Below are 14,090 nucleotides of genomic sequence, written 5' to 3' on the forward strand. Positions count from 1 at the left end.
CTGTCTTAGACAGTACGGCTTCAATTTCAATTTACGCATTAAGCGTTGCAAGGACATTCTATGTATGGATAGCTGCTTAGACGCACATTGTGTGGACTTTTTCAGGCTGTTCACAAATGTCAGAGTGACTCTCATCTCATTTTCCTCTGTCACAGACATCCTAGGACGGCCAGATTTCGGTGCATTAGCACCTGTTGCTTCAAATTTATCTCTAAGACGATAAATTGTCAGATGTGTTGGTGGAGGAGTGTCAGATGCTTCTTGCCAAGCTATGCGCACCCGCTTGGCATTTTCAGTCTTCCAGTACTGCTTTAGAATCCACTTTCTTTGTTCTTGACTCAAGTTCGCTGCCATCATTCACATAGGGATGGCGGAGAATTTCTCCCCGAATCTTCAGGGGGCCGAGCGCCAACGCATTCGGCCCCCCGAAATCGGCGGTGAAATTCTCTGCCCCCCGCCACCCCCCCCAGGATGGGACTTACCTTTGGCGAATGTCCCTCCCGGCGGCGGGTCCCGGCAGCGGTTTGTCGGCCTTTCGTTGGGGGCGGGGGTGGCAGCCGGTCTTCCGACCGGCTGCCGCCACCGCCATTACAAAGTAAAGTGTAAAAAAAAAACCCGTGATAGGCTACGTAACGATTAACGTAGCCTATCACGGCTAGATTTCCAAAATCAGCCGTGATAGGCTACGTAAATCGTTACGTAGCCTATCACGGGTGACTTTGGAAAAAAAAAAAGTGTGTACGCAAATGGCGGCGCCCTATGGGCGCCGCTATTTGCATTCCTTATTTGGTCCCAGTAGTCTACGTAAAGATTTACGTAGACTACGCCATAGTCTACATAAATCTTTACGTAGACTACCGGGACCAAATAAGGAACGCAAATGGCGGCGCCCATAGGGCGCCGCCATTTGCATACGCGCTTTTTTTTTTCAAAGTCACCCGTAATAGACTACGTAACGATTTACGTAGCCTATCATGGCTGACTTTGGAAATCTAGCCATGATAGGCTACGTTAATCGTTACGTAGCCTATCACGGGGTTTTTTTTGGGGGGGTTACACTTTTTGTTTCGCGGCCGGGGAGACGGGGCGCTTCTCCCCGGCCTGAATTTCGGCCGGGCAAGGCAGGAAGCCTCCCCCCCTGGCCTGAATTTCGGCCGGGTGAGGCGGGACGCCTCCCCCCCTTGCCTGAACTTCGGGGGGAGAAGCGAAGCGCCTCCCCCCCCACCGCGAAGCACCCCTGTGAAAAGGTAAGTGACTTTCGTACATCCCTACTGATTCACAATATCAGTAAAAAAAATAACTAAACAACTAAACAACTGTATACCTACTTAAGGGCCTCACTCCTCTCACTCTCTATACTTAACTGATTTAACTGTCACTCTCTCTTCCCAACTGTCATTCTGACTCCACCCACGCATCTTCTACTCACACATTCTCTCCCCCTCCCATCAACATTCTAAACAACTGTATACCTACTTTTGGGCCACCTGCTATTTCAGAGAGAGACATGAAGGATGCAAACACAATGCAATGGGATATCTCCTTTGAAGATTACAATAATGAAACTGGTGTGCATGCTTGGAAAGCCATTCTATTTTTCATGTTCGAAGACCAGTTCATTCCCAACACTGGTTTTCAAAGGTGGGGTGCAAAATTTAATGTAATGCAACATTTGAAGTGAAGCCCTTAGGACAGTTTTGCTATTTTTTATCCATAGAAGTTAGATGAAAGACTAGTTCACAGCCTGTGGTCTTTGTTAACGCTCCTAAGACCAGAGATAACATTATCACAAAATACTCTTGTGCTGTTTTACCTGACACCATTTCGCCTCCATAGCCCTGTTTGACAAGTGAGAAGACTGTCTTTTGCTGGTGTGCACAGTCAATGCAAGCCTGAACTGCCTGCTGTAGCACCATGGAAGGCCGTTCAGGTCCAAAGTGATCTGGAAGTTGCTGCACTTTCTTTCTCTCAAGGTATGGCCCCACATTGGCTTGCTTGTTGACATAAATGCAGACTGCAGACAGAGAAAAACCCAAGTATGGTTATCAAAGGAGGGATCAAGAGGCATCATAAAATGATGTCTCTTTTTTATATGACTGCACTGACTTGAGCAAAGGCAAACAGCACTGGGATATGTTGGGACCAGGGGGTTTTTATGCAATCTGCTACTGATAATAAGACCAGGTAGTAGTAGAGACCCAGGGACAGGGCCCAGATAGCAAACCATAAGGAATTAATTAAAATACTGAAAGCTGAGTGTACGCTATATCACACTATGGGATCTATATTTGCTTTAGGCTGCAATCAGTGGGACTTGCTTCTGTAAACATAAGAACATAAGAAGACCCATGCTGGATCAGACGAAGGGTCCATCTAGTCCAGCATTCTGTTCACACAGTGGCCAATCAGCTGCCCATGGGAAACCCACAAGGAGAATATGAGTACAACAGCACCCTCCCACCCATGTTCCCCAGCAACTGGTGCACATAGGCCTACTGCCTCTGATACTGGAGGTAGCATATAGCCATCAGGACTAGTAGCCACTGATAGCCTTCTCCTCCAGGAATTTGTCTAATCTTTTAAATTCATCCAGATTGGTGGCTATCACTCCGTCTTGTAGTAGTGAATTCCATAGTTTTAACAATGTGCTGTGTGAAGAAGTACTTCCTTTTATCTGTCCTGAATCTCCCACCAATCAGCTTCATGGGATAACCCCATTTTCTAGTATTATGAGAAAGGGAGGAGCACTTAAACTGTACAAAATAGTCTGCAGATAAGACTACTGATAAAAAAACAACAACTTTAATTTGCAAAACTAAGTTTACCCCTGAAAGGCTGCTCACCAATAAAATAATACCACCTTGACTTCTGTTCTCACCTGTTCGCAATACATCTTGCATTCTTGTGTCACTCCTATCACCGTTAACTAAGGAGGTTTCTCCACAACAACAGAAGGAGAAGCAAATGGAGGATTTTTTCAAGGGATCGGCTTTGGTGTGCTTTGGTCTGCACAGGACTCCACAAGCGGGGGCACCACACCAGTATAAGTCGCTTCACAGAACATACTTCTGGGGGTGGGGGAGTGGGGTGGGGTGGGGTGGGGGGGGTAGGAGTGAATGTCATCTGACTGGCAGGGGCTGTTCAACCAATAAGAGAGGCTTCCCCTCTCCTATCCAGGCTCTCCCCTCTCTTTCTTCTTCGATAAAATCCTGGGAGGTTTCCTCTTGTGTCTTGACAAAAATCACTCTTCTTCTCTCTATACCCCCCTCCCCCTGCATTAAATATTTCCTTAAAGCAACAATCATTACAGGAACACAGTGTTCTCCCTGCCCTATTGTGATCAATCGAAGCTTTGAAGCTTTGACATTAAGGCTCCTAAATGCATTATTTCAAGTCATGGGAACCTCAGTAACTTCGGGAGTGCGCATTTCGGGAACAAGCCTCATTGACCACCATGGGAGTTACTTCTGAGTAGCCACACATATGTTTGTGCTGGGAAAGACAGGGATGGGAAGCAAAGTGGTGAGGAACCAGTCCCCTTTCTAAACCTATGCAGCGCAGGGTCGAAGGTGCGAAGTATTTACTTCCGAATGGCAATCAACCAAACAACAGAGAATCACAGAATTGAGATCGTGCTTTATAGCCTTTAGGGAATTAGTGCTTTAAAATGTGCTATTTCGATTGAGGGGGATCTCTGTAAATTCTGAAGTGTGCATTCAGGGGACAAGCGTCATTGACCACAACGGGGGTTACTTCTGAGTAGACACTAATTGGTTTGTGCTGGGAAACACAGGGACAGGAAATGCACCTTGACCAGGTTCACAGTGAAAGGCACACCCCTGGGCAGGACTAGCATACCTGAGGTAAATGCAGGGGTTGGGGCACACAACAACTATACTGCAGAGAACCCAACTTAAGGGAAAGAATCAGACTATAAGCAGTCTCAAGAAATCCAGTTTTTCTGCAATAAGCTCCAGGGTGGCTGCTGGATGGCCATGACGTCATGTGTCCTTAACAACCTCCAAATGCAGCCAGCTTGGAGTAAATCGCTGGTGGAGACACCCCGCAACTGGAAATAAATACATTTTAAGTTGCTTGAAGTGGTTATCTTCCATCCATGATCTAGTTGCAGTACATCTAGTTCCTTGAATAAGAGACAGCCTCTCATAAAAAAGCACAACCCCTTTCTCTGAGAAGGGGTTCTCTTAACTGGTAGGCACTGGGGTTCATTTTCAAAGAAAGTCCCCGATGCAACAAGGGAGGATTTCCAGTGGTGGTCAGAAATGTATCTACGTTTGCAGAATGCAAGCTGTATATTTTAATTGTTCAAATCTGGGGTGGAGAGGGACATTTTCAGTTTTGCAATTTAAAAAAATAATTAAGAGAGCAATCCTATGGCTGCTAGACAGCAGCTAGATGGCCCTAGGATATGCCGTTTTCCAGGAACCAACCTTGGAGCCCATGCTCCAAGGTCGATTCCTGGAAAACTGACCTCCCCCCATTTCCACGCTGCTTCAGAGGCAGCGCGGAACAGCCCCATCTTCTGCACTCGCAAGAGGAGCGTGGAGGGGGCAGAAAGGGGCGTGGCTGGGGGTGGTCCGGGGTGTGGAGACTGTAGCTGCGTGTACGACACATCCATTGTGTCGTACAGCAGGAGGCTTCCCCGCTCCATGCTCCCGCAGCTAGACACGCACAAAAAAGCAGGGCAGGGGAAGCGTAGAGGGAACAATCCCCTCCATGCTTCTCCTGCCCTGCTTTGGATAGGCGGCCGCCTCCGAGAGATCTAGAAGAATCCAAGAAATCTAGAAGATGGATCTAACAGTGTATTGGCGCTAGTGCTACTGATGTGCTAGCGTAAACGAATGTTAGTGCAACATCAGTAGCCCTTGCTAGCACAATGGGTGTCCTAGGATTGTGTTTCCTGGTTTGGTTTACACTATCGCACCATCAACAGCACTAGCGCTGTGACACCATTGGATCCTTCTCAAGGACTCGACGCTTCTGAGAGTCCATGAAGATGAAGTGCTCGAGAAAAAAAAATCAAGACTGGTCTCCTGAGGAGTAGGGAGCCTCGTGGTCATCTTGTTACTCATGATCCCATCCCGGATGCTTCCTTATACTTCACAGAAGCCGGTAGAAAGATTTTGTCTTCATTTATCAGTATATCTTATGTTATGCACTCTCAGAGCTTAAAGCATCAACAGAGGACACTGCTAAGGCTGAAAGGAAAGAAGTAGTTCAATCCAGAATTTACAGATGGTTGCATGAATTCATAAAACGGTTTGTAACACAATTACGCCTCTTCTGTAACAAGTGAACCCATGTTAACGATGTACATAACAGATCCTTGTTTTTGAATGTACATAACAGAATGAATGTACATAATGAATGAATGTATATAGCAGAACCTTGTTTTTTAACAGGATAACAGAAACTCCAGCATTTCTGGCATCTGTAGTGCATGGGCGTGCTTCTTACAGTCATGGCCTTAGTCAGTCTAAAGTAAGACACATTATTATTGCTGGCTGCAAGCGTGCTAGAGTTGTCATCTTTCAGAACATATAGCATTACCCTGTGACAGAAATCAGATAGGTGACAAAAGAAATTATAAGAGAGTGAAGGACGTGGATGATGGCTGTGCAGTGTTGGGGATAATATACAGTTAGTATCACCATAATGAAAATCTAGTGCTTGAAGTGTTAACAGCCACTCAGCCTGAACAATAAAAAGACTCAAAGCAATCTATTCTGGGTAAATAGGACCATAATGGCAATAATAGTTAGCATTACATAGCACTTTAAGCCATCAAAAGGCCATACAAACAAATAGTAGAAACCATTACTAGCATGAATGAGGGACACAAACTGCATTACAGAGGTCTGATGACAAATTTATTAATACAAAACAGCACAGTCTTTACTTTCGGCCCGTGATGTGGTGTTCCTTAATTCAGAGCTAGCATGCCTTGCTTATGTGTGTACCGTCGATTTCTATAAATTACAGTCATGCTGATGAAAAACAAAACTGAGAAAGTAAAGAGAGTGAAGGACTTCAGATAGACTGTGAGCAAACACATTGATTAAGGGTGAGATCCTGTGCATATTTAGACAGAAAAAAGTCCTACAATTCCCAGCATGGCTGGCTGGCGCATGCTGGGAAATGTAGGACTTTTCCCTGTCTAAACATGCATAGAATTGCACCCTAAGTTGTCTTTATTCAATTAAAACAATACAGTTTTGCATTTTAGAAGGTAATCTATTGGCCTACTTTTATAAGCTGCCCTGGGAGTAGAAGGGCAGGGTAGAATTTATTTATTTATTTATTTATTTTATTCATTTCATTTCATTTCTTTACCACCCAATAGCTGAAGCTCTCTGGGCAGTTCACAAAAATTAAAACCAAAAAGCACACAGTAAAACAATATAAAATATAAAAACATTAAAACCACAATATAACAATACAATCAGAATAAAACCAGAGTAAAACCTAGCAGCAATGCAGAGATTAAAAATACAGATTTAAAACAGCAAAGGTAAAAGTCTAGAATGCTAAAATGCCTGGGAAAATAAAAAGGTCTTCACCTGGTGCAGGAAGAAATACAATGTAGGTGCCAGGCAAACCTCACTGGGGAGCTCATTCCACAGCCGCAGTGCCACAGTAAAAAAGGCCCTCCACCTAGTAGCCATCCGCCTCACTTCCTTTGGCAGGGGCTCATGGAGAAGGACTGCTGAGGATGATCTTAAAGTTTGGACAGGCACATATGGGAGGAGGCGATCCTTCAGGTAACCTGGCCCCAAGCCGTTAAGGGCTTTGAATGTTAATACTAGCACTTTGAATCGGGCCCGGAAATGGACTGGCAGCCAGTGCAGCTGGAAAAGTACTGGCGTAATATGAGCTCATTGGCCAGTCCCTGTTAACAACCTTGCTGCCCTATTTTGGACCAGATGAAGTTTCCGGACCATTTTCAAAGGCAAACGCATTGCAGTAATCCAGACGAGAAGTTATCAGAGCATGGATAACTGTAGCTAGGCTATCTCTGTCCAGATAAGGGCATAGTTGGTATACCAGCCTAAGCTGATAAAAAGTGCTCTGCGCCACTGAGTTCACCTGTGCCTCAAGTGACAGTTCTGGGTCCAAGAGCACACCCAAACTATGAACCTGATCCTTTAGGGGGAGTGCAACCCCCTCCAGAACAGGTTGAATATCACCTAGCCAGGCAGACGAACCACCCGCTAACAGTACCTCCGTCTTGTCTGGATTGAGTTTCAGTTTATTGGCCCTCATCCAGTCCATTACTGTGCCTAGGCACTGATTCAGAACAGCCACTGCCTCACCTGGGTTTGATGAGAAAGAGAGGTAGAGCTGGATGTCATCCGCATATTGATGGCACCTCAGCCCACACCTCTGGATAACCTCTGCCAGCGGTTTCATGTAGATGTTCAACAGCTCGGGGGATAAAATAGAGCCCTATGGAACCCCATGGCATAATTGCCATGGCACAGAGCAGTAATCATCCAGCACCACCTTCTGGAGTCGGCCATCCAAGTAGGAATGGAACCACTGCAGTGCAGTGCCTCCAACTCCCAACCCAGACAATCTATCCAGAAGGATACCATGGTCGATGGTATCAAAAGCCGCTGAGAGGTCCAGAAGATTTAACAGCGTCACACTTCCCCTGTCCCTCTCCCGGAAAAGGGCATCCCACAGGGTGACCAAGGCAGTTCCCGTTCCAAAACCAGGTCTGAAGCCCGACTGAAATAGATCTGGATAATCCGTTTCATTCAAGAATGCCTGGAGCTGTCCTGAAACCACACGCTCAAGCACTTTGCCCAGGAAGGGGATGTTGGCCACTGGCCTATAATTGTTAATGTCATCCAGGTTAGGCTTTTTCAGGAATGGTCTGATTACTGCCTCTTTAAATTCCTCCTTGAGAGAGGGAGTGGTGCCGGCCCCTTTAGAAATCCCTGAAAAAAATGCAACCATAAAACAAATGCTCCCTTTTTGATGAACCAATTGATTCCACATACCTGTGAGTGCTTGTGGGGCTGCTGAATTGGGGATTGTAGCTGCATCCTGTGGAATTGAACTAATGTCTGGTTCTGGTGTACTTCTTGGTGGGGAGATTGCTAAAGGAGTCATTAGAACACGAGATTTCAGCTGGAAGACAGAACCAATTTGGGTAATGAAAACACACACCGAATCTGTTCTATTATACTACATTTCTGAGCTCCTTGAACTCCCACACTTTAGCAAATTGCTATAGTATCACATTATTTCTAGACACATTAATGCTTCCAAGGAAAATGGAATACAGCAAATGGAAATAGCTTGCATTATGCATTAACGTTTTATGTTGCAAGATACAAAATATTATGCAATTCACAGCATAGTTATTTACACCTTAGGAAAGAACTAACATGGTATTGCTTATTAAGAACTTATTTCAGACACCAAGTGCAATGCAGAAATATCAGATTAATTAATGATATAAAGTTCCTACTTACTATTTGACCCTATACAAGTGCAACTGTCTTAAAATTAGCCATTTGGTTCAATAAAAATGTGACTGTTTTCACACCATTTCAGCCATGAGCAGAAGGGGGCCCTTGGGTAATCAAGTCCTTACACAGTAAACAGGAATGTAGATCCTTGTCCAGCTAGTTAGTTGTGATGAAACCCCCATTGCTTTCAACAGGACTTAGTCACAATAGCTGGATTGGGACCTTAGTCATTCTAACTTACAATGGGCTGGGTCCAAAGGCTGCTTGCACAAGTGAAAGGCACTAGACTTCTTGGTTCTTGATTTTTTGCCAATCCTCCCCCCACCCAGCTGAATCCCCTATGCCACACCCCATACCATTCCCAGAGGTCAACTCACCTTCAGGATAAGCTGGGGGAGAGACAGGGATCTACAACAGAAGAGTGGACATAGGAAACCCCTGTTCTGTGAGCACAACTCCCCTCACTGCAGTGAAGGCTGGTGGCTCTGATGTCAGTGGGGCGGTGAATCCACTCTGGGTTTCAGTCAGAACCAGTCAGAACCCTAAAGGAGCTATCCAAGGTATTTCTTGCTGAAACTCAAGAGTGGATTCACTGCCCCACTGGCATCGGAGCTACCAGCCTTCACTGTCTCATTGTTCTTGGGATCCAACCCCAAATGGTTTAGAAACATGCACTAAACTACCCACCAGTTACCATAAGATCATGTTATCACTATTCCTGGCAATAAAAAAGAAATGCTTGTGTAATCAAATGTCAATTAGTTATTTCATATTTTACATGAAATATTTGATCTCATTTCTTCTGGGGTTCAAAGCTAATTCACAACATTGATTGAACTTTTCTCAGCATTTCTGAGAGTGAATTTCACATTCAGTTCAAAATATCTGGCTAGCAGATGATTTTTGTCATTTATTACAAATGCCAAAATAAATGACGCTGAAGAACACACACACGTTATGTTTGATAGCAAATTTCTTAACCTTTACATTTTAAAAGAAATTTTATTGCCCATCAGCTGTCTCACCAGGGTATGAAAAGCCACTAGTCTTTGAATACTATTCAGAACAGAGACATGTGTACTTCACCACACAGCACATTGTTAAACTACAGAATTCCTTGCCACAACATGTACTGATGGCTACCCACCTGGATGGTTTTAAAAGGGGATTAGATACATACATGGAGGATAAGGCTAGCAATGACTACTAGTCATGATGGCTATATATTACCTCCAGTAGAGGCAGAATGGCTCTCAACTCTCAAAGCTGGAGAACAGAAGGGAAGTGCTATTGCACTCATGCCCTGCTCCGGGGCTTCCAATAGGCTATTTTTCTGCTTTCTCCCCCCTGCCGCTGCAGCACTGCCAAATTGGTGGGGTACTGTGGGGGAGGCAAAAAAAGGCCAGGGGGCCACATGTGGCCCACAGGTTGTGCATTGCCCACCCCAATCTAAACTAGGATTTAGGGCAGTGGTGTGTAATCTGCAGGCCCCCAAGGCCTTAACTGTGAATCTCCCATGCGTTCCCTGACCCTCCCACCGCCACTGCTGAATTCTCTCCCCAAGCGATCCTGATTAAGGATGTACGGATGTGTATAATCCATTTCATAGATTGTCAGCCGCCTTTCGTTCCGTCATCTGCTCAGTGATGGAATCAGACTTTTTTTGCGCTTCCAAATTTGCACAAATTCACAGTTGTGCAAATCCCCCCCATGCACATTTTCATGCTTCAGCCTATGGGGGAAATGTGCATTTTCGGCCAGCTTTTTTTTAATGCATATTTTTCTATTACTAAATTTATGCAAAATTCTGGAAAGTTAGAAAAACGGTCCACAAGTCTACAGAATCCACCTGACTGGGGAAACGCCAGGATGCTGAGGAATCCTCAGGTTGGATTCATAAAAATCCAAATTTCATCTGATTCCATTGTGGATTTCTCCGACATCCTTAATCCTGTTACAGGTCGCTCTTTCCTTGCTGTAGCACCAGTGAAGAAGGAGCAATCTGTATAAGGATCACTGAGGGAGGGATGGGGAGAGGTTTCTCCACTTCTTCCTCCAGCAATCCTCACACAGATCTTCCTTTCCTCTCTGCTGATAGCAGGGAGGAAAGAGCTATTTGTATCAGGATCATTGAGATGTGTATGTCCATCTGTGTATATGTGTGTGCACATGCATATATTTGTGTGTGTGTGTGTGTGTGTGTGTGTGTGTGTTCATATGTGTATGCATGTGTGTGTGTACGTGTTTGAGGCCTCCAACCCCCAAGCCAGCATCATAGGCAGCCCTTAGGACTGAAAAGGTTGTGCATTCCTGGTTTAGGGAAACAATCATAAACTAGGGTTTGAAGTTGGCTTGTTTCTGTAAACTATAGTTCAGACTATGTATTTTAAAAGCATATCTCCCACCTTATTTCCAAGGAGAACTCAAGGCAACTAACAAATCAGAAAACATCATATAATATATAAAAACTTGTATATAATGCTCTCCATTCCTAATAAGAACAATCGTAAAAACACAGCATTGGTGAAATAGACCAACAACAACAATAGTTTCATGGAACAGCATCCAAAACTAGGGAAACATTAAAAACAAACCAGGAAAACTTTAATCCGAAGGTGTTTTTAAATAATGATTTCTTGCTAGCTCCCTAAAACAATGAAGTGACAGGGCCCAATGAGAGTCACTTGGCAAGGAAATCCATGGAATAGGTTCTACTGCAGAGAAAGCCCTATCCCTGGTAGCTTCCCATCATGCTACTTGGGACTTAGAGCCAAGGATCAGAGCATGCGGGGAAAGACATATGGAAGAGGCGGCCCTGAAGGTCCCCAGATGCTAAGCCAGAGTTGGACATAATAACAAAATACCATTAAAAAACAGAAGCAAAAGCTTCCAATCTCTTCCTTGTGGCCGCACCAGAGGAAGGGAGGGGAGCGGTGAGCACATGAACCTACGGCTCATGCATGTAACCCTAAACTGTAGTTGAGTGTTATGTATGAACAGCCCCTGTCAGGATGGCCACTTGTGCATCAGCAAAAAAGAGGAAATGCGTCACCAAAAACAAAGGACAAAAGAGGACACCAGTTTGCTTAACATTTGCATATTTAGATGTATAGATGCATGTATAGAAGTAATTATTCTAATGTAAAGAGAAATACAGTCCATCTCACTCTTGTGCAGAAGACTGTGGCCAGGCGACCTGTCAGCCGGCCTCCTCAGTCTGCTACCCACGTGCTAAGTGTTGATGGGCAACGGTTCTGATGGTTCTTGATCTTTAAACTGGACTTGGACTGGACAACCTTCAAATAGCGGACGTCTTCACATAGAGGATGGCCCTCTGTAAAAGGAGACATGTGGCCACCCTAGCCACTGTCAGTTTACATGTATCATCAGTCATTGCCAGCTCCTCCTCTAAATTAATCTATTTCAGCTGCCAGGTTGCAACCCCATGGTATCTTCAAATGCTCTGAGCTAGCTGCAGCTTCTTCCACCTGTTCTCTTTGTGAAGCCTCCTTCTCCAGTGGTAGAATAAGCAGTGCTCTGGGTATGCTGAAAGCACCTGGTGTCCCTTCTCTTAAGGTTTACGGCGCCATTTCTTATCATGCCTACCAGTTGATCTCCCATAGCCGCACCAGCCTCTAACAGGCAAAGAGCAGGCGGCCTCCCGCTGTGATGACTGGAAGAAGCCACATTCTTCTAGGGGAAGGAAAGAGGCTAGATGTCACTCACAGGCCCCTCACCGCTCCTTTCTTCCAACTCCGTGACTCCCACTGCGAACAGGGCTATTTCTAAACTAAAAAGGGGCACTCCGTCCTTCCAGGGTGGCCTTACAAAACTGCTACACTGAGTGCATTTCTAAACACAAACCCAGAGCTAGTGTCAAAAGCCCACGCAGAAAATGACATGCCGTATTTCATTTTATTTTCCCCATCACTTTCCTGTCATTGCCTGACAACAAAATTTATTCCCCTATTTATAACCCATTAAACAGTAATATGACGACAGATCATATGAAAAGGTACATTTTAAAAGTCAGTTGTCTGAAATCTACATGTTCAAAGGCACATTTCTCCCCCCACTTTTCAAATGCCATTCCTGGCACAGCATGTAAAGACCACAATGAATTTCTCGGAACAGAAATATTCCACTTAGATGAAGCTTGTGTACTTAAAGCTGTCTATCCTTCTGAAATGAAAGTTCCTGTAAATATATTTCACCACACCTCCACAAGTGTCAACATTAATACTACGAAAGCACACGAGAGTAAATCCCTCTTGCTTTTTCTAGAAAAGCTACAAGATATAGTTATTTGTAAACAACGGGCAAGGAAGACATTAGATGCATTTAGCAATTTATCCGGATGGAATTTGGCAGCGCATGCAGACGGAGATACCCAGCCCATTGCAAAGGCACACACACAAACAGTGTGGCAAGGGAGCCAGGGCTCACAGGGATGCAGTGCTGGTGCTTTTTTATTAGCAGGGACACTGATGTCATCTGCAAGGGCCCCCCTGCCCTGCCCCTGCCCCAGACTTCCCTGCTCCTTCTAAGCTTAGCTGAGCTCACAATAGCTGGAGGGATATGAATTTTCCCAGCAACAATGTAGCATTGTTCCCTGTTGTAATGCAAAGTATTGGGGGGGGGGGCTGGTCTTAAATGGGCAATTAAGCCTCTAGCGTTACAAAAGCCCTGCTAATGATGAAAACTGCTAGAACTGGTGTGCTGATATGGATCAACACAGCTCCCTGCAGTTTTGAACATTCCTAGGGGGCGTGGCTGTCATGATGAGCTTCTGCACTTCCAAATTTACCGCTGCACACAAATACACATGCCTGAGCCTTAATCCCATCCTTTCCACTCACCAGCTGGCACAACTCCACATCTGGCTGGACCCATGTGCAGCAGCTTCTTCTTTCCCTGCCACTGCCTTCTGTTGCCACGCTACAGGTGCCGAAGGGCCATGCCCACCTCACACCTGCAATTCAGCTTAGCTTGAACCTGCTCTCTGTTTCGACTGTCCTATGTTAGTGGGCTATAATGGTCTGTACTTTACTGAAGCCCAGACTGATGACTGGTGTGATAACTGCAGGTATGACAGCAGCATTGAACCAAACGTGTGAAAAGGTACCAATGCTCTGCGTTACACTAAAAAGGGGCAGACTAGTGGGTTCTGTTAGTGGACATTTGTGTGCTTTTTTCACCATGCACTCATTTGCAGGGAAGGCATAGCCTCCGCACAATAGCAAAACAGAGGGCAAAAGGTATCTCTCTTCAAATGCCTAGTGGATCGAAGGTACTTAGGGTACAACCCTATGCATATTTAGACAGAAAAAAAGTCCTACAATTCACAGCATGCCCCAGGCTGGCTGGGGCATGCTGTAAATTGTAGGACTTTTTTCTGTCTAAACCTGCATAGGATTGCACCCTTAGGCTGCAATATTGACCATCTACTAGAAAAAAGTGAATGGCAAACATTTATATGGACCTAATTAAAATTTTAAGCACTTAAAAGTTGTGTGTGGGAGAGAGAGAGAGTGTGAGTGAAAGAGATCACTTCCTACGGTGTATGCAAGAGGCATCTTTTGATGCATT

The 14,090-nt window shown here is 45.0% G+C and overlaps 1 protein-coding gene across 1 annotated transcript in view; it reads right to left on the reverse strand.

Moving 5' to 3' along the window:
* SCML4 (Scm polycomb group protein like 4) overlaps positions 1–14,090 on the reverse strand; it is a 65,647-nt gene that overhangs the window by 39,697 nt on the left and 11,860 nt on the right. The window contains exons 2-3 of the mRNA XM_084827221.1: positions 8,028–8,157; positions 1,814–2,014 (exon numbers count right to left, since the gene is read on the reverse strand). Of these exons, the coding sequence (XP_084683347.1) occupies positions 1,814–2,014; positions 8,028–8,157 (331 nt within the window). The remainder of the gene's footprint in view (positions 1–1,813; positions 2,015–8,027; positions 8,158–14,090) is intronic.

Source organism: Heloderma suspectum, chromosome 1 (assembly GCF_057233095.1).
Source record: "Heloderma suspectum isolate Gila_16-S chromosome 1, 16-S_ref, whole genome shotgun sequence".
In the NCBI taxonomy this organism is placed as follows: Eukaryota; Metazoa; Chordata; class Lepidosauria; order Squamata; family Helodermatidae; genus Heloderma; species Heloderma suspectum.